This window comes from Podarcis cretensis, assembly GCF_951804945.1.
Source record: "Podarcis cretensis genome assembly, chromosome: 2".
Taxonomy (NCBI): Eukaryota; Metazoa; Chordata; class Lepidosauria; order Squamata; family Lacertidae; genus Podarcis; species Podarcis cretensis.
Window position 1 is genome coordinate 28,874,461 of NC_137171.1, and position 18,959 is coordinate 28,893,419.

General features: G+C 50.2%; 1 protein-coding gene across 7 annotated transcripts in view; it reads left to right on the plus strand.

Annotated features, from left to right (window-relative positions):
• The window catches only part of BAHCC1 (BAH domain and coiled-coil containing 1), a 118,072-nt gene that overhangs the window by 92,888 nt on the left and 6,225 nt on the right, over positions 1–18,959 (plus strand). For 6 of the 7 annotated variants that reach the window (XM_079965314.1, XM_079965313.1, XM_079965315.1 and 3 more), the window contains 12 exons: positions 242–367; positions 9,438–9,552; positions 10,106–10,373; positions 12,213–12,398; positions 13,069–13,376; positions 14,035–14,136; positions 14,473–14,605; positions 15,220–15,334; positions 16,574–16,649; positions 17,821–17,929; positions 18,085–18,204; positions 18,668–18,841. In XM_079965314.1, the coding sequence (XP_079821440.1) occupies positions 242–367; positions 9,438–9,552; positions 10,106–10,373; positions 12,213–12,398; positions 13,069–13,376; positions 14,035–14,136; positions 14,473–14,605; positions 15,220–15,334; positions 16,574–16,649; positions 17,821–17,929; positions 18,085–18,204; positions 18,668–18,841 (1,832 nt within the window). The remainder of the gene's footprint in view (positions 1–241; positions 368–9,437; positions 9,553–10,105; positions 10,374–12,212; positions 12,399–13,068; positions 13,377–14,034; positions 14,137–14,472; positions 14,606–15,219; positions 15,335–16,573; positions 16,650–17,820; positions 17,930–18,084; positions 18,205–18,667; positions 18,842–18,959) is intronic. The other variant, XM_079965317.1, reaches the window with a different exon arrangement.

An 18,959-nucleotide genomic window follows, 5' to 3' on the forward strand; every position in this document is an offset into this window, starting at 1 on the left:
GACCACAAAGCATTGAGAAAGAGGCGAGGGTGTGAAAAAAAACACCTGATCTTGGACCTGTCTGTTATGGCTCCTGCAGCCCAAGCAAGCAAAGGGGTCTCTTGCATCAAGAGTTTTGAACTCCTCTTCAGCTTTGTAGACCATAGGCAGGCACACACACACACACCACCAGCCCTTCCAAGCAAGAGCTAGGGGAGCGCTTGCCCCTTGGATGTGTGCTTATTGTGGCTGTTGCCCATAGGCGAGACGAGAGCTCCCGGAGTCCGGCTCGGCGGGGACCAGGGCGACCTAGGAAGCGCAAGCACTCCAGCACTCTCAGCTCCCTGCGCCAGGGCTCCATCAGCAAGAGCGACAGCAGGAAGGTCAAGTGAGTGACCGGGCTCGGCTCACAGAGGGCGGGAAGGGCACCCTAGCTACTGCGTGCGCAACATGCTGTATTTCCAATGCGTGAGGAAGTGTGGGTGTGCGTGAATGAGCACATGCATGTGGGGGCATCATTACAGGAGTGCACGGGGAGAACTGGGCGTGACACTGGCAGGGCTGCGTGGCCAAATGCTGGGTAGCCGCCAAGTCCCTGTAGAAGCAGGGCTGGGGAGGGCACGGAACCTTTCCTCCGCTGGCTGCTTTTCTTTCCAGATCACCTTTTCCTCCCCTGCCTGCCTCACTTATTTCCTCCCCAAGCTTGAGCCCATTTTCAGTCTTGGAACCGGGGCCTGCGGAGAAATGTGGGAAGCACAGAAAGGCTTATGCACCCCTTCTGTACCTTCTACTCTTGCGTTCATGGGAGCCAACTCCTAGGGACTGAGGGGTCTTCACCACCCCCACCCCCGGTAAAATATTTGAAGGGGCCAACCCCCCTCCCCTGAGTTGATGAACATTGCCATTCAAATGGTGTGCATGCACCACGTTATGGGATCCATTATGTGGGGCAGCCCTCCAAGCTACCCCACCAATCACTTTGCAAGCGCCCACTCTGCTCAAGTTTACTAGGGTGGCTGTTGTGTATGAAGCTGTATGCATGCTTCTCCTGTGTTGCCCTGTTGTATCTTTATATACTTAAAAAGCCAGCACAGTTGCTAAGGAAGAGGGAGCAGGGGCACCCCCACCCCCCCACAATTCCCTGTGCTTGCAGTGTAGCTATTATAGAGCACTGCTTGCGTCGGGGGGTGGGGTGGGTAGTGCTGGTGGTGTTAATGGAGTCCCTTGAGGTCAAAGTCTTCCCATGTTGTTGTTTGTGGCTGTTAACCAGCGCCTTCGCCCCAGAAGTTGCATTTCAGCGTCGAGTGCAGGGGTTTGTCTTGCATGTTGCAAATGGGCACCGAGACCCAGGGGAGCGGCGGGGCCGGAGAGAGGCCTGCTCCTCTGTGCTCCCCCGCCTCGTGACTGCTTTGCCTCCTGCCACCGTTCTGGGGGGAAAGAATTGCCCCTCTTTTGAAGAGGAAGGCAGTGTTGCATAAAAGCCTCTTTATCTGTGCTGTATAAAGTCATTGGTCACACTGCAGTGGTGTTCATTGCTGCTGGCGCTTTATGATTATCCATTAGCCGCCCGGCACAGTCATTCCCGCACTCACGGGCCCTGTATAATTGTCCTTCTCTGCTACAAATTGCCTCTCCCGGCAGGCCCATTTGCATAAATCCTCCAAGCTAGTCCAAACATGATTGGAGCACGCGTGTGTGCGCTGCATCAATCCTGATGATTTGGTAATAATAGTTAAATCTGTACTAAATGGTTCCTTCAATTAAGACAGAAGAAAAAAAAATTAATCTCTAGGTTTTATGTCACAAAACATTAGCAAATGTAGTGAAGGTTACAGGGGAAAAAAAGCAGTTAGTGTTGGCTTTGGGTTGCAACATGGCTCCACCATATGGCTCGTGGAAATCTTCCAGGGCTTGCTGGAGAACTTGCTTGCCTTCTCCCATTCCTCCCTCCCTCCCACCGCCCTTGCCTGGGCCCTTTCCCCTGGATTTATTCCTGTTCCCTCCCCAAACCTTGCAGAGCTGTGTAGGTTTATGCAAAACCAAATCCAGAAGGGAATACATTCTTAGCTGATTTGGAAGGCAGTCCCTGTTTTGGGCTCTACTAAACTGTTCTGTGGCTTCAGAGGAACAGTGGAGAGGAGTTGAGATGGAGGCGGGAAACAGAGGACCCTCCAAATGCTGGTCTTTCCCACCATACTGTCTCCATGGCTCCAGCAAATCTTAACAACCAAGCCTCACTACCACCCTGCTTTTAAAACGTGGGGTTGCATCCTTTTGAGTTCCGTGACTTACACACATTCCACAGCGGTAGTAGAGCTCCCGGCTGTTCGGAAAGGGAGAATACCGGGTCGGGAAACTCTTCCGCTTGAAAGGAGGGAAGAATATCTTTGACCATTTTCATCAGTGGTGAAACAAAGCTGTTTATAGGTGGCAGGTTATTCGGAGACTTGAAGTGGGTATGGATAGAGCCAATATCCTTGCCCCGGGACATTGGCATTCCATCCTCATGTGGTCTCTGCATTTTGCAAATGTTATGAGAATCTGTAAGATACATTGAACCAGAGACTATGGCAGGAGAGGGGTGGGGGCCGTGACCTTCTGTAACAGGGGGCATCAACAGTCCCTCATACTGCCTTCCTGCCTCCGAAAAGCTGCTCTATTCAGTAGGTGGGCCCAGTTGGAAATAGCGTAATCACAGTCTACCAATGGCATTGCATTGTCCACAGTGGGGGTGTTATTCTCAGGTCCCAAATATAGTGTATAATTAGGATGCAATGTCTGTCTGTCTGTCTATCTCTCTCTCTTCCCCCAATTTCTAATTCCTGTACCTAGGGAGTGCTTTTTGCATTCATGAGTTGCAACCTAAATAATACCTGCACCCCGTTCTACATGCTTTAGTGGGCTCAGAGCACGGCGTAGTTTTTCCTGGACTTTTCAAAATGGGCTCAGTAGGGGAGATGTTGTTCCAAGTAGCCCTATAAACACAGCAACAGCTCGGCCCTTCCTGAGAGCGTCCGTGCAACATTGAACCGACACCCCCTTTCCCTGCAGATCAAAGTATTGCAGGATAGCTCCAAACCACACAGGCTGCCAGACGGGACCTTGCACACCCACGACACCGCTCCACACCTGAACGGCGGCTTGCGCTCCTTCCTGATTTGCATCCTGGCGCACAGGCCTTGCCTTGTAAACCCAGCCAGGCGAGGCACGGTGGCACAGGATCCCCTTGCTGTGTGTTGCCAGGCCAAGTCTCCCAGCCATCATGGCATCCCTTCCCTGCTTTTGGCCTCACTGAAGCAACACATGCTCCTGTGGCAGCTGCAGGCCCGGCCCCTTGGCCTGCTTCCTATCAGGAACATTCCCGCAGCTTCCCACGCCGAGCGAGAGAATCCCCGCCAAGCTTGCTTCCCTCCAGCCACTCCCCGGAACTGAGCGGTGGCCTGGAGCCATGGTAGCTCCCTGCCCGCTGGTGCCCGAGGTGTGAAGATGGGCAGCTTGGCTTTCTCTGGAGCCCCGAGTTGCTTGCTGGCCTGTTTTCCGCACCCCGCCTTCTGCCCATGGCCCTTTGCCTGCCTGCCTGAGGGTGCTCTATTCCCTTCCCATCCCTCTGCTTGTCAGGGAATTCCCTCCTTTCTCGCCTGCTGCAGCCGCAGGAATGGAATTTGGCACCAGCTCCAGGGTCAGCCCCGGGTCAGAAGGTCGAGGTGCAGGGGGCAAGGCCCGGGAGAGGAGTGTGAACAGAAGCCGTCTCGGGGAAGGGGGAAAGGGGGTTTGCGTGGCCTCAAACCCTGGGCTGCATTCCCAGGGTGGAGCAAACAAGAGGCGGCTTCTCTGGGTGCCGGAGTGGAGCAATTAGAACTAACGAGCGCTGGAGATCCGAGCGGGAAGCCAGCCAGCAGTACGGGGGGATGGGAACAAAGCCTTCAGGGACCTAATTCATTTCATATTTACTATGCTGGGAGGACGCTGCTTGTGAAAGAACTGCCGACGCGATGCGGAGCGGATCCTTTGCGATGGACTTTCCCAACTTGTATTTGGACTACAAATCCCACCAGCCAGCATGACCGGGCTAATGGGACATTTAGTCCCAAACTCATGAAGGGCACCAGATTGGGGAAGGCTGATTTAGAAGGTGTCAAAAGAAAAAGAAAAAATGGATGGCCTGCTTCAGATTAGGCCAGGCTTGATTCTTTAATTTGATTCTTGTTTATGGGTAGGGAGTGTGCACCTCCTCTGGCTATTTTTTAGTCTTGATTCTGCTTGAAACATAAGAGTGTTGTTCTCTTTGCTTTTGCTTCCTGCTCCTTTTCTCCTGACATCAAGCAACGTGTCTCTTCGTTGCTTCTTTTTCAGTGTGTCGGATGAGATTGATCCAGGCTTTCCTCTAGCTTGCTCTATGTAGCTTGCACACACACACGCGCGCTGCCCTTTGTGGAGACAGGAAGTGTTGGGAAGGCAGCAGTGAGTACACACTAGCAGCAGGAATCCTGGCGCTCTCCTCCAATGGGTTTTACTGGGCCAGTGGGCCATGGCTTATTCCATGGAAGAGCCGGGCACAGATGCCTGTGGAGCAACTACCTCGCTCCTCTAAGAACATGGCTTTGCATGTGCTGCAATTCCAAGGGAGCACAGAAGGGCACTAGGCATTCAGTTCAGCTTGAATGAATGCTCAGCTTCCAACAGAACTCTCGGCTTAATTTCCTTTTTTCAAGAGCACGTTTCTAGAACTTATCGCTGCAAAGATCTGCTTGAAAGTTACACAGCTATTTTCTCCCCAAAGCAGAAAAGGCTGCTCAGCAGTGGTTTGGGGCTGATCTGTAGTGTCCTAATATATAGTTAAAACGGCAAATGTCCCAGGATCAGTTTATGCAGAATAAAAGAAAATGCACAAACATGCTCAAATTCAGATAGGTCACGGAATTCTAATTTCTGTGGTGCAGAATTTGTATTTTATACAGTATGCACATGCATGCAGCCATGGCCGAGATACGAGAACAGTCCTTGCCAGCAGCTGCAGGAGACTGCGTGCTTGCAGCAGTGCTACAGAGCACAGAGATTAACTCCGATCCCATAGTTTGCAAAGACCCCCTGAAAATTTCACCTTGCTTCTTCTGCATCTCATTTTCCTTAGCTAAGTTTTGTCCCAGTGCTGGTTATGAAGAAACAGCTCAAAACCATGCTGGCTGTTTCTGCCAAACTCTTAGGATCACTTTGCACATTACACATTACTTTGTGTTAGGAATTAATGCGATGATCATTCCCTCAGATTTTTATGATGCACATTTAGTTGGCATGCATATACAGTGGTGCCTCGCAAGACGGAAAACTCGCTAGACGAGTTTTCCGTTTTGGAGGCGCTTCGCAAAACGAATTTCCTATGGGCTTGCTTCGCAAGACGAAAATGTCTTGTGAGTTCCTGCGGGTTTTTTCCCCTTTCCCCCCCTTTTTTCTAAGCCGCTTATCCGCTAAAAGCCGCTAATAGCGCTAATCCGCTAAGCCGTCAATGGGCTTGCTTCGCAAGACGAAAAAACCGCTAGACGAAGAGAATCGCGGAACGGATTCTTTTCGTCTTGCGAGGCACCACTGTAGTGGGAATCTATGATAGCTCTTAGCTTATTAGTACATGCAGGAACATCAGACGTGATAATCTACGTGGAAGTCTCATTGCATCCCCAGGAAAGTGGGAGAGCTGGCTAAGAGAGGGCTTGCATTGGTCAGGAGGGCAAGGCAACTTAACTCCATGTTACTCCTAATTCTTCCCCATGGCTCCCAGTCCCCCTCCTCTTCAAGAGACTTATCCTGCTTCTCACATTTCTTCCACGAGTCCTTACAGGTCTTGCCCTGCTCCTTAAGTAGAACAAATACCCAGAATTTTGAAAAAAGAGGGGGAAAAAGAAAGCATAGTCTTTGTAATTTGCTTAATCCAGTTGCATAATTTGAGTTGTAATACTGCAGAATTGAGGTGATTTTCTTCCAGAATTCCAGATCTTCTTAGCTTGATTCAGGCATTTGTGTGAACATATCAGGGCTTAAAGCCAGTGTTTCCCAAACTTGGGTCTCCAGCTGTTTTTGGACTACAACTCCCATCATGCTTAGCTAGCATGGTCAGGGATGATGGGAACTATAGTCCAAAAACAGCTGGAGACCCAAGTTTGGGAAACACTGACTTAAACTGAAGATAGGAAAGCTTGTGACTCTCCAGATGTTTCTGGGGACTCTGCTGCCATCAGCCCCGGGCAGCATAGCCAATGGACAGGGATATTCGATGCCGTGGTCCAGCAACATCTGAAAGGCCACAGGCTCCACATAACTGAGGAGGGGAACAGGGCACACACACACAAGCCCTGCCTCCAACATCCCAACCTATGCCAGCTTCAGTCCAGACCTTGGTGGCACCCTTTTATTAAGGTCCCCTATTGCAGAGGCTTCAAAGCCCTTTCAGCTAGATGGGAGTCACCCCAAATTCAACATTTTCCAGTTAACTGCCAATTAGCATTGGACTTCCCCTCCATGGTTTCTCCAACTTTTTCAAATATTGCTGCATGTTATACACCACAATTTTCTCAGATATGATTTTACTCCTCTTCTTATTCAAAGCCTACTTGCGTTTTAACATGTTTACAATAGTTTTTTCCTTAAATAATCTACAAACATCTTCCACTCCTCCTTAAAAGTCTGCTGATCCCTGACTTTACTTGTTAAACATGCTGGTTCGGCATATTCCGTCAATTTCACCTGCCGATCCTCTTTAGTAGGTACTACCGCATCTCGCCATTTTTGTGCATATAGTATTCTCGCTGCGGCTGTTGCATATGAAAATAAATTTGTCTGCTTGGGGGGGGGCGTACTTCTACCCTAACAGGGATGCGAGTGGCACTATGGTCTAAACCACAGAGGCTAGGACTTGCCGATCAGAAGGTCGGCGGTTCGAATCCCCGCAACAGGGTGAGCTCCCATGGCTCGGTCCCTGCTCCTGCCAACCTAGCAGTTCAAAAGCACGTCAAAGTGCAAGTAGATAAATAGGTACCCCTCCGGCAGGAAGGTAAACGGTGTTTCTGTGAGCTGCTCTGGTTCGCCAGAAGCGGCTTAGTCATGCTGGCCACATGACCCGGAAGCTGTACGCCGGCTCCCTCGGCCAATAAAGCGAGATGAGCGCTGCAACCCCAGAATTGGCCATGACTGGACCTAATGCTCAGGGGTCCCTTTACCTTTATAATAACAATTATGGTAATAAGAAGTCTGCACGAGCGCCTGAACAGGGCTCTTATCATTGTGCATATCAGAGAGAGGCATGCCTCACCTGGCTTCTCAGTTCCCCCAAGACCCATGTCCACCCACGCACGCCCATAAAACCTGTTCCCTCGGAGCCAAGACTGCAAGAGCGGCGGCACCGAAACTGCTTACGCAACTTGTGCTGCCATCCCTCCGGTGCTGAGGGAGTTAAGCTACCCGGGCAGGAGCTCCGCTGTAGCTCCTCTGGCAATCCCCTTGCACATAAACCCTTCTGACAAGCTCAGCTGAAAGAAGCGATTGTCCCAAAGTCCCCCCCCCTCCCCTCCCAATAGCTGGTGAATTAATGAGCTGCAGCAGAAGTGGCAGCCGCTCCGGAATGTTGCTGGAAGGCATGAAAAGTCCAAGGAATCTCCTCCTCCCTTTTCCTAAAGCAGCAACAGGACCTGTGGGAGGGATGCAGCATGCCATCTTCCCCACCTAAAGGAAACGGGAAAGAAAGAAAAGTGTGGGGGGGGCATGTATCCAACACTGGCGTCAGCTCAGACTCTTGTCTTGCGGACAAGACCCTCCAGCTGCTTTTACCTACCGCACCCCCCGGAAGTGCCTTGTCCTGCTAGACTCCCCGTATAAACCCTCATACACCTTTCGACCCATAAGGGAGGCACGTTTCAATTTCACTTGGTGAAGATGGGTGACATTTGACAAGGGTGCAAAGCAGGGTTCTTTACTCAGTAATGATCTCTTCTTCCCCGTTTTCTGAGCAACGCACAAAGGGAATCCATTCAGTCTCCTCGCCCCTTAGGGAGGAATGTAAACCTTCCCTGCTTTGGGGAAAGGGTTTGCAAACTTGATTTGGCCACATTTAGATGCCCAATTCTATCTGCTTTACAGTGGTACCTCTGGTTACGTACTTAATTCGTTCCAGAGGTCCGTTCTTAACCTGAGACACCACTTTAGCTAATGGGGCCTCCTGCTGCCTCCGTGCGATTTCTGTACTCATCCTGAAGCAAAGTTCTTAACCCGAGGTACTATTTCTGGGTTAGCAGAGTCTGTAACCTGAAGTGTATTTAACCCGAGGTACCACTGTATGTGATCCTTTTTGTTTTAAAAGTTGCGTTCTGGTTTTTCTCTCTGTGAAAACAGAGGTGCAAGCAGAATTCAAGTGAGGTGTAAATGTGTGCATAGAACATAGAGGTGTATTTAAACACACACACACACACACACACACACACACACAGCTCCCCTGCCTGTCACAGTCTCAGTAATACTAACATTTTCCTAGTAATACTAACTAGTCCTTGTATGTGTCAGGAGAAATTGGGTCTCCTGTTTTACACAGCTACCACAATTCAGTCTTCATCCAAGCGGCTTCCTGAGGAAACAGTGGAGTTCAATAAAACCCAGATGTCTTGGCACCTAGTTCCTGCTGTGCCCTCCTGCTCTGGAGAAATGGTGGGGGGGAGGGGAGGAAGGAAGTTTCCAGCTCTTCTTCCCCAAAGGCAGAAGAAATGCTCTGAGCTTCTTAGAAACTTTAGTGAGCACCCAGCACCAAGACAGCTGGATCAAACGGTAGAGACCGGGGACTTGAACCTGAACATTTGCCCGGCACTCTCCATCCTTGTATGGCAATCTTGGACTCCGGGGCATATAATGGTTATAATGAGGCAGGTCCATACTGTTTTATCAGAAGGAAATTCCCAGATCCTGTAGACCAAAGCAATATTGATTTTCGCGCTCAAAATAAATTGTGCCAAACCAAAAAAAAAAAACTCAGCACAAAATGGGCTTCTATTTTACAAGTTTGTTTAAAAGTTGCATGTGTCCTTCTGACCCAACGCATTTTAACCCTTGTATATGGAAGAGAACTTGGAGTGAGTGTGAATTAACTGGGGGAAGGAAATGGAAGACAGGAGTGCGGGGCAAGGCAGGCAGCAGTAGCCACAAGAATTCCCCCATAGTTTTTTTTCATATAGCCTTAAAGTCTAGAACCAACGTTTTATGGTAATGGATGCTGCATGGAATTGTAGGATGCTGAGAACTGGCGTGTGTGTGTGTCTGTGTGTGCTCATTCCATCCTGAAAACCTAGGTAAAAATTCCTTTGTGTAAGGCTCCACCTCTGCACCTTACCACCCCATGGGCTCCAGCCCCCAAATGGAGGTGTCAGTGAGCTGAATTGTCTTTCCATTGGGCTTTTTCCAAACTGAGCATTCTTTCCCATTCACAGGTCAGTAAAGGCCAGCTTATCTCTGCTGTGTGCAGAGCTGCGGGCTGAGGGAGAGCCGAAGAAGAAGAAAAGGAAAATATCAGAGACTGCTTATGGTGGCATTAAAAACTCCCAGGTGAGTCCAGCACAGAGCCTTATCTAGCACAGCCATCCTCTTCGTTCTTTCACCTTTTTGGTCATTGAGTAAAAAGTAGCTTGTCGGTGAACAAGCTAGGCCTGATCAGAACCACTGACATTCTGCCCCTGCCTTCCAAAGCCAGTCAGATGGGGAAGACACTCGCCACATCAACCATGATGCTTTAGGCTTTGAGGACTGGCCTAATGAGATCTCTGGGATGCTGTATCTTCATATGTGAGACACTCGCATCTCCTACATCTTCCATTATATTGCGGTCCTCCCCCCCCCCCCAGGCAAAGTAAGGCAGAAAAGTGCACAATTGTACAATTTGAGAGCTTCATTTTACTGATCACATAGGAAGCTGCCTTCTACTGAACCAGACCATTGGTCCATCTTACTCAGTACTGTCTACACTGACTGGCAGCAGCTCCCCAGCATCCTTTCCAATGTACCCTGATTGTAAGAAACAGATGTGAGCGGGAGGGAGTGGGAGACGGCGGAGAAGGCACCTTTTGGACCGTAGTGACTCGTGTTTGTTTCCATGCTGCAGGAGAAGGTGCGTTGCAAGAAGAGCAGCTCCCAAAACAAGCTGGCTTCCACCGTGGTGCACAAGGTCTCCCATCTCAAGCAGAAGGTCAAGAGCAAAGGCTTGCCCACAAACATTGGCCCGTTCCGACGGAAAGAGCCCAGCCCCGGTACCAGGATCCAAAAGAAACTCTCCCGGCCCAAGAGCTCCAAAGCAACGCCTTCTGCCAAATACCCACAGCAGGACCTCACTACCTCAGAGGTCAAGCCAAGCACAGGAAATACTGATGCAGGTATGGGTGGCGGTGGAAAAGGGTGGGGTTTGCTGGGAAGCAAAGGTTGGCAACGCTGTAGTCCCTGTTGGCACTTCTGGTCAGAGATGCGCACCAGTTGCCTGTTTGCTACCAGCATGTTGCTATTAGTAAACGAAGCCCTTAACAGCTTGGGAGCAGTTGATTTGCAGGATCACCTTGCCTCATATTGCACTTGACCACTTCGATCTGTGGAAGTGGCACTGTTACAGGTGCTGCAAAATCCTCATTCCACACTCAAAATAAATCAGTCTTCTAGTGTGGCAGCACCTGCACTTTGGAACTCCCTGCCTATTGACAACAGGCAAGCGCCTTTCACTGTACTCTTATTAACGGCGTTTCCGTGCGCTGCTCTGGTTTGCCAGAAGTGGCTTAGTCATGCTAGCCACATGACCCGGAAGCTGTACGCCGGCTCCCTCGGCCAATAAAGCGAGATGAGTGCCGCAACTCCAGAGTCGGCCACGACTGGACCTAATGGTCAGGGGTCCCTTCACCTTTACCTTACTTAAACCATTGTTTCTTTAGGCAAACCTCTTTAGACATGTAGCTGTGTGTTTCATCTCTTTTTAGCAACTATTAGTTTTAATTTTCTTCTGGATTTTTTTTTTAAAATAACCTGTTTTTAACTGAGTTTTATCCACAGCGGTATTGTTTTATTTTCTATCTTTGTAAACCACTTGGCGGTTTTCTTGCGATCAAGCAGTAACTAAATGTTCTTAAATAAGTAAGAGGTGAAGAGGATGTTAGTAACTTTGCAGCTGTTGCCTTGCTGTATCTGTCACGGCTAAAACAGGCCCTGGGACAATTGCTGACCTCCGGCCCTGTGGAAAGGGAGTATGTGTGTGTCCTGTAGGGCAGTGTGCTGGACTCCCAAGACACAGAATCCCTACCGGCCCTCCCACCTTCCCACTAGGGAAAGGCAAAGCGCAATTTGTCGCTCCCAAGCCATTCACGGAGCAAGTTCATCCTCCAGAAAAAAACAAACCTGTTATCTTCTGCTCTGGCCAGGAGCTTTTGCCGCTCAGTGCATTTCCTCCTGGCAAGCAGAGGAAGCTGTGGAATTTAAAAATAGCTGCACGTGCTGGCCTCTGCTGGGGCCAATGTCCGCTCCAGTTTGACTGCAGCCTTATGGGTTTCCCTTGGAGCTTCTGGGGCATCTTATCAGGAAGCCAAGGCTGAGACAGAAATCCTGCTTCCACTCCCCAAAGCCAAAAGAACAAAGGGACATTGTCAAGAGGGGCAAGAGCCAGGATGTAAGAACTCAAGATTGGGAGAGGGGGAGGATACGCAGGCCAGATTTGCTGCGGGGTTGACAGAGGGGGGCAGTTGCGAGGCCCAAAACACCCTCCAAGTTGTGTGCCTGGTTTTTTTGTTTCGTTACGTTTGGAAGAGCTGCTGCCCCACTGTTGTACCCATGATGAGCACCCCAGGGCAGTTTATCAGGGGCTCCTCCTGCATTAAGTCCTCAAATCCAATGGTTCCCAAATGGTGGATTGCTGCCAAAAATTCATTAAAAAAGAGGCAGTGCAATAAAATGCCCCAAACAAGATGTATAAAATGTTTTGCAAGCTGCTGGCTTTGAACTCTAGCTTCTCAGCTTGTGTTAGGTTATATAGGCCTTAAAAACAACGCAGCAATTGTCTTGGGTGTGCCTTGATGACAGAAGCCTGGACATCAGTGTAGCGAGGCATCATGTAGAATGCCTTGCATCCCCTCCCTGTTATGGTCCATAATGTCCTCTGAGTCCCTCCCCCATCTTGAGATGGCCTCCTCCCTCCCTCCCTCCCTCCCATTTCTTCTGATTCTCCTCTCTGCCCGCAGATGACAATCGCCACAAAGACTATGAAAGCGACGACGATGGTGGTGTTGACGACTTGACCAGTGACACCAGCTCCACCCTTCACATGACAGTAAACCCTGCTGTGATTGGCCCCTCTCCTTCCTCGGTGGTGAAGATGGAAGCGAATCAGAAGGCAAAGAAGAAAAAGGAGAGGCAGGGGCTGCTAGGTAATATGAAACAAAAAGTGGCAAAACGTTATTGGTAAGATGCAGGATTCATCCCAGCTGGCAGAGAATAAGGCACTGAAGCCTGGTAAGAAAATAATTTAAGATTGCGTCGGGTCCGCCTGTCTTCCCAGTCAGTCCATCCTGCCAAATTGTGGCTGTGTATGCACTATGCCCTTAAAGCACATTCGAAGCACATTTTCCCTCTCAAAGAATTCTGGGCACTGTAGTTTATCCCTCCCAGAGTTACTGTTCCCAGCAACCCTTAAACGACAGTGCCCAAAATTATTTGAGTGGAGAGAATGTGCTTTAAAGGTATAATAGTATGTACATGGCCCTAATTTTAATCATGCGCAAGGTTGGATGCAAGATGGCAGTGAAGGATTCATATGGGCCCAACTCTTAAATTACAGGGAATCTGTGGGCGCCCGTCCAGGCGAGGTTCTGAGATCCAGCTTCTGGTATCACACTGCATACCAAAAGCAAAGCCCCCAAAGAAGGGGGCGAGGCTATCAGACTGTCCCACAAGCTGCTAATAGATATGGGGCTGCCCAAAATCTGCACATGTGTTATGCTTATTCCTATTATACAAGCCAGGCTGTGTAAGGAGAAAGGAAGACCTCTGGCCAGGGCAAGCTATCAAAAACTCTTAAACTCTTTTGTATCCCCACAGGGCCCTGCCGGATCCCCAGTCCCGAGGGACAAGTCAAAATCAAGCGGCGCCCGGTGAAGCCCGGCGTAGGGAGGCTGGAAAAGGTGCCCGTCTGTCGGGCAGCATCTTGCGAGGCTTCCAGCAAGAAGAAGTTGAAGAGCAAGGCCAAGGAGCTGCAGTGTGGGCCTGGGACATCGGCCGCGAACGAGGGGCTCTTCTCTGGCAGCCAAGCCCGACTGTTTGCAACCCGGGATGACGCAGGAAAGCTCAACAGTGAACGCCTCAAGAAAGCCACGCGGAAGAGCAAGGTGCTACAGTCGGCCCTCAGGGTGAGTATGCACGCAAAAAGGCCAGACTGGAGGTGTTCCTCAAGGGAGCGGGGGGGGGGGGGGGTCCCAGGGGCACTGTCCCTGGAAGGAAGGTGGGACCCAATGGGCTGGAGCGAGCTGGATGCAACAGGGCAGTGTTTCTGCCAAGCAGACGGGCCCCTTCTAGGTATGAGGCACTGAGGAAAGGGGTGGGTCTTAGAATTGGCAGGATTGACGCGTAGAATTGGAGATCAGAAAGAGGCCAGTTTTAAGGAAGATTGGGAAATGTTTGCAGAATACTTAAAAACTCGTGTAAGTAGGATTTGAATAAGGGCAGCAGTGGGGGTGAACTTTCTGTTTTTCCTTTAAGGCAAAGGTATAGAATAATGATAATATGCAGCCTAAATTGAAATTTGGGGGGAAACCATGGAGGGAGGTAAAGTTGTCGATGAAGAGATTGTTAAACTAGAAATGTTGTTGAAATGTTTTTTTTTGTTTGTTTGTTTTGTTAAAAATTTATAAATAAAAACATTTTTTTAAAATAAAAGAGAGAAAGGAAGAGGGTCTTTACAGCCATTTGTGTCAGGGTAGGTACTCTGTAGAGCACTGCTCCTTTGCCCGGAGATTTCTGTGTTGGCCGGCCTTTTCCCTAAAGCCATTTTCTCCTCCCTCTTGGCAGAGAAAGAATGGGGCACTGGCGCTCTCTCCCCGCAATGCCAAGGCCATCCTCAGCAAAGGCAAGAAGCTGGCCAAGGTCAAGAACAAGGTGGTCAGCAAGCAGGTAGGAAACGGCCGCCACCTCCTGCGATGCAGGGCATGGGTAGGTCAGCACCACTTGCCCTCTCCTAAGGGTCCTACGGCTGCCGCCATTTTCCTCCAAGGAGGAGCTGATGGCTCAGATCTGCCTTGCTGCTGTCAGGGTATTTGCTGGGTGGGAACTCCCCTGGCTGCCCTGAGAATTCATCCAGTGGGAAATGGCCCCATCTAGCAAAGGTCAGGGTGGTGCAGAGGTTTCACTATTGATTCGGGATTTAGGAGACCCTTGTTCCATCCCTTTGCGCCTTGGGCAAAGACACAGTTTGTCACGTGCGATACATTTCCTCCTTGGCTTTTCCAGTGCAAAGGCCGGGCGGTCAGCCGACTGATGGAGAGCTTCGCCATTGAGGATCACTTTGAGTTTGATGATAACAGCAGCTTCTCTGAAGAGGAGGAGATGCCCCCCACTGGTACGGAGCAAGACATGACCCCCGGTGAGTTTTGGCGCTCCCTCACAGTTTAGCATTCAGTTGTTGGGGGTGGGAGCAGGGGCCAGTAGAGTCTCTCTCTCTCTGCATGTGTGTGAACCACACAGATCATTGGACAAGAGCAAAGGCAGACGAAAGGAGGAGAAAGTATTTGAGATGGAGGGTGGTGGTGGTGGTACATAAGCTGCTGCTGAAGCGAAATCTGAGGCGGGGCAGACAGTGGTGTAGAGCAAGACTGCTGCAGTGGGTCGCTGGGAGGTGCAGAAAGGATTTTGCTGAGCAGCTCTGGGATGATGCCGTGTATTGGAGACCACACCACTGGGTGCATTTCTTGGCTCTGCTCCAGTCTCCACATGTGGACGAGGCTGGGGAAACATCCCCCAAGAGCTGCGGTCTTGAAGTTTGTTAACGAGTGTGCAAGAGATGCAGTCTTAAGAGCTGCAGGTCCTAAACGAAGGTGCTTGCTGGCCAGCTGGATATTCCTTTTTAATAATAGTTTTTGTCATATCCTGGAGGCAGATTCCAAACTATATATATAGTTGAGAAGTATGCTGGTTTAAGGAATGGGGGAGCAGTGTGAGCTGTGGATTCATGCCTTGCTCTGCCTTGTTTGGCTGCAGCCCAGTCATGCACTATTCACAAGGAGGATCTCCAGGATGGCCTGCGCGTGCTCATTCCCAAAGAGGACAGCCTGCTCTACGCCGGGAGCGTGAAGAGTTTGCAGCCACCAGACATGTAAGAACCCCCATTTTTCCAGGCACAAACATGGGCAAGAGATGCAAGGAGAGAGGGGTTGGCGTTTCTTGCAAAGATCAAATGGCAGCACACCGATATTTAAGGGGGCAGGCAGTTCCTTTCCTCTGCTCTCCGGGGCTTCCTTCCTCCTTTGTGCTTGCACAGTTGCAGTCCCTTTAATACCCTTTCCTTTAAAGCAGGGTTTTCCAAACTTGGGTTTACAGCTGTTTTTGGACTACAATTCCCATCATCCCTGAACACTGGTCTTGCTAGCTAGGGATGATGGGAGTTGCAGTCCAAAAACAGCTGGAGACCCAAGTTTGGGGAAAGCCTGCTTTAAAGGGAGGGATGGGAAAACCATGGCCTTATAGATGTTGTGGGACTGCCGCTCCATGAGACCCAACCAGTTTGGCCAGTGGTCAGAGATGATAGGTGTGGTGGCCCTCCGGATGTTGCTGGACTACAAGTTTCCCCATCTCTGCTTTAAAGTAATACCACCACCCTTGCCCAAGGCAACATTCTGCAATGTTCACATGACCTCAAAATTCAATATCGTGGCCCTGTCTTCCTCACCCGCAAACAGAGTGGCAGGTGATGTCCATCCTGATACCTGGCAATTCAAAGCCAGTGCTTTCCCTCTGCCTACCTGCCCCGCTGCTCTGAACAAAAAGCACACCGTAGCCTCTGTGGTGCAGAGAAAAGATGGGTGTGAAAGTTCAGAGGCCCCTTCTATTATAAGTTTCTGGTATGGTCTTGGGTAAGCTTTTACCTGTCTGCAGAATAAGAGTAATAGCCACCTGCCCTGCATTAAAATAGCTAATTTTAAAATGAGCTCCATAAAAGCACTGGCCTGCCACTCCTGTGTTTCCTTACCTGTAAGTAAGCCTCACAGAGGTGAGACTTCTGAGTAATTATACTATTGGGTTGCGCTGTTTATCCCTGTAGCATGTTTTTCCGCTATTCCTGAACCAAGCTTTTAGCACCCTTCCTGTCCCCAAATTGAGCACCGAGTGCTCTTCGCCTCCTACTCATATGGACCTGTGGACTGAGCAGCGAGCATCATGCGCTCCCAACTGCACTGAGCTGGGCCAAAAGGCAAGCGCTCTGTTCCCTCCCCTGCAAACCGAGGATTGAATGTCCCATTTCACATCTTGTCAGAATGAGCCAAGCCGAGTTCTTTTCCAGCCTTTCACATCTCCAGCTGTATAAATCTCTGCCATTGATTTGTCCCTCCCGTAGCTACAGCATCGTCATTGAGGGAGAGCGAGGGAACCGGCAGAGGATCTATTCCCAGGAGCAGCTGCTGCAGGAGGCGGTGAGTCCCTGCAGATCATGGCCTGGGATTAATCAGGCCTGCTTAGGCAATTGGGGGCAGAGAAGCTGGGCTGCAAATGCAACTGGGAGCAACAGCAAGTGGTGCATTCATGAATCTGGGATTTACCTGTGAGGCAGGGAGCAGAGAGTGCTGCTCCCCTGTGCCAATGTGCAAAGCACAAGCTGGCACAGCACGCTGGAGAGAAGCATTTTTGCTGAGGCAAGCAAGGTACACTCAGGAGGTGCATGTCTTCTGGGTACCAGGGCCTGAGATAGTGTGGTCGTAGGGCTAAGGGCAAGATGCATTCAGGCAAGGGCATGTCTACATGATTCTTTTCATTGCTTTGGGGACTTTAGGGCCAAAAGGCGATCTATAAAGACAACACAACACAACACAATGCTAACTGGGAGGGATTAGATGCACTTGCACAGTGCACAGGATTTGTCATGAATCCTAGCTTCAGTGTTGATCTTCCACCAACCGGTATTGGAAGGCTTGCATAGAGTTTGTAGCCACACCTGGCTTCTTGCTTTCAAATGCTCTGGGGGACAGGATACCTCCCTTTCTTCCCAGCTGCGCATCACAGTGCCCAACAGGATGTATGAAAAGCTGCTGTTCATTTTGATAGTGCTGTGCTCCCATCCCCCAGTGAGGAGACAGCCTTAGCTGATGCTTGTGTTGTACTAAGACATCTTCATCACACTTGGTGCAGACTTTTAGAATCCAAGCAGTTCTGACACTAAGGAAACATCAGCTCAGTGTTAATAAACTGTGCTAATCAAATATGCCCAGATAATATGCCCAGTTACTGATTCTGCGGTTTGTCTGTCGTTAGCAACTTTGGTTTTTCCAAACCAAATCTTTGGAGTGTTTGGAAAGTAAGGAGCTTAGGAAAAGGGCAGCATTCAGTGGTGTCTAGGCAGAATGCGTGGAAAGAGAATGTGAGTGGAGACCATGGCAGATGAGCAGATAGCCATGCAAGGCATGGAATATCGGTGCCTGAATATTAGAGCCTCACCACACACCCAGTTCTGCCAATCTTGTTCCATCTTCTCCTTGACAGTCACTCTATGATATACAACGTGAAGCATTGCCCTTGGCTAGGCAGTAGTGGCAGCAACAGTGCCTTGCTAAGAGCACCTGCCAACCAGGACCTTTTGTTTCTTCCCAGGTTCTGGATGTGCGGCCACAGTCAAGTCACAGCCTCCCACCTGGCACCCGAGTCTGTGCTTACTGGAGCCAGAAGTCCCGCTGCCTCTACCCAGGGAATGTCATTCGAGGTGAGAGGGGCTGGCCAATACAGACCCCAAGGTGGGGAAGAGTCAAGCATGCAGCGAGCAACCAGGTCCCTGGTCCAGAAAAGGGTGGAGAGCTGGCTTGAGATGTGTGCGTGTGTTTGTCTGTCCCCAAAGTTAACATAGATTCTGTCCCACAGGTTCCTCAAGCGATGAAGAGGATGATGCAGACTCGGTGCTGGTAGAATTCGATGATGGGGACACAGGCCACATTGCAGTGTCTAATATCCGCATGTTGCCACCCGATTTCAAAATCCAGTGTAAGCATCCTTGGATGGGAGGAATGCAGGGTCAGTTGTACCTGATGCGCTTCCGTGTTTGGTTTTGCCTCGGCAGATCCAAACCTGCAGAGGTTCTAATGCAGAGCCTCATCCATGCTGGGGCTTTTGCTAAGGAGCAATTTCCTTGCTGCAATCTGCGCCTTGAGTGCAGCTTCAATGCATCTTGTGCCCGGTTGGTTATAAAACTCCCCGCAGCTCTGGGCACAGTGGCCATTCCCTTCGGGCATACGAGAACGTCCTGCGCTTTCTGGGCTAGGTGCAAGGGGGATCTTGCCAGCCTGCACATGACCATGAAGAGCGGGAGATGAATATTGCCACAGGGGAAAGTATGAAAGGCAAATTCAGATGGGCCACCAACCTATGAATTCAGGAGGCACCCTTAGTGAGTCTTCACCTGCATCTGAGCTTGAGATTTCTAACTCCCCCCCCCTCTCTGCTACAGGCACAGAGCCTTCTCCTGCACTCTTGGTCTCCACCTTCTGCCGTCGCAACAAGAGGTCTTCCAGTGACGTTCCCCATTCCAGTGAATCGGCACCAAGCCTGTGCGCTGAGGGGCGTGAGAGCTCAGAGTCAGCCAAAAGCACCGGCAAGAAGGCAACGAGCAAAGAAAAAGCTGGTAAGCCATTTCTCCATCACTTGCCTTTCATTAGAAAGGCGCTCAAAGGTCCTGTGTCTGTCTTGCTTTTTATGCTCACACAAAACCCTGTGAGAGGGATTAGGTGGAGAGGGTGACT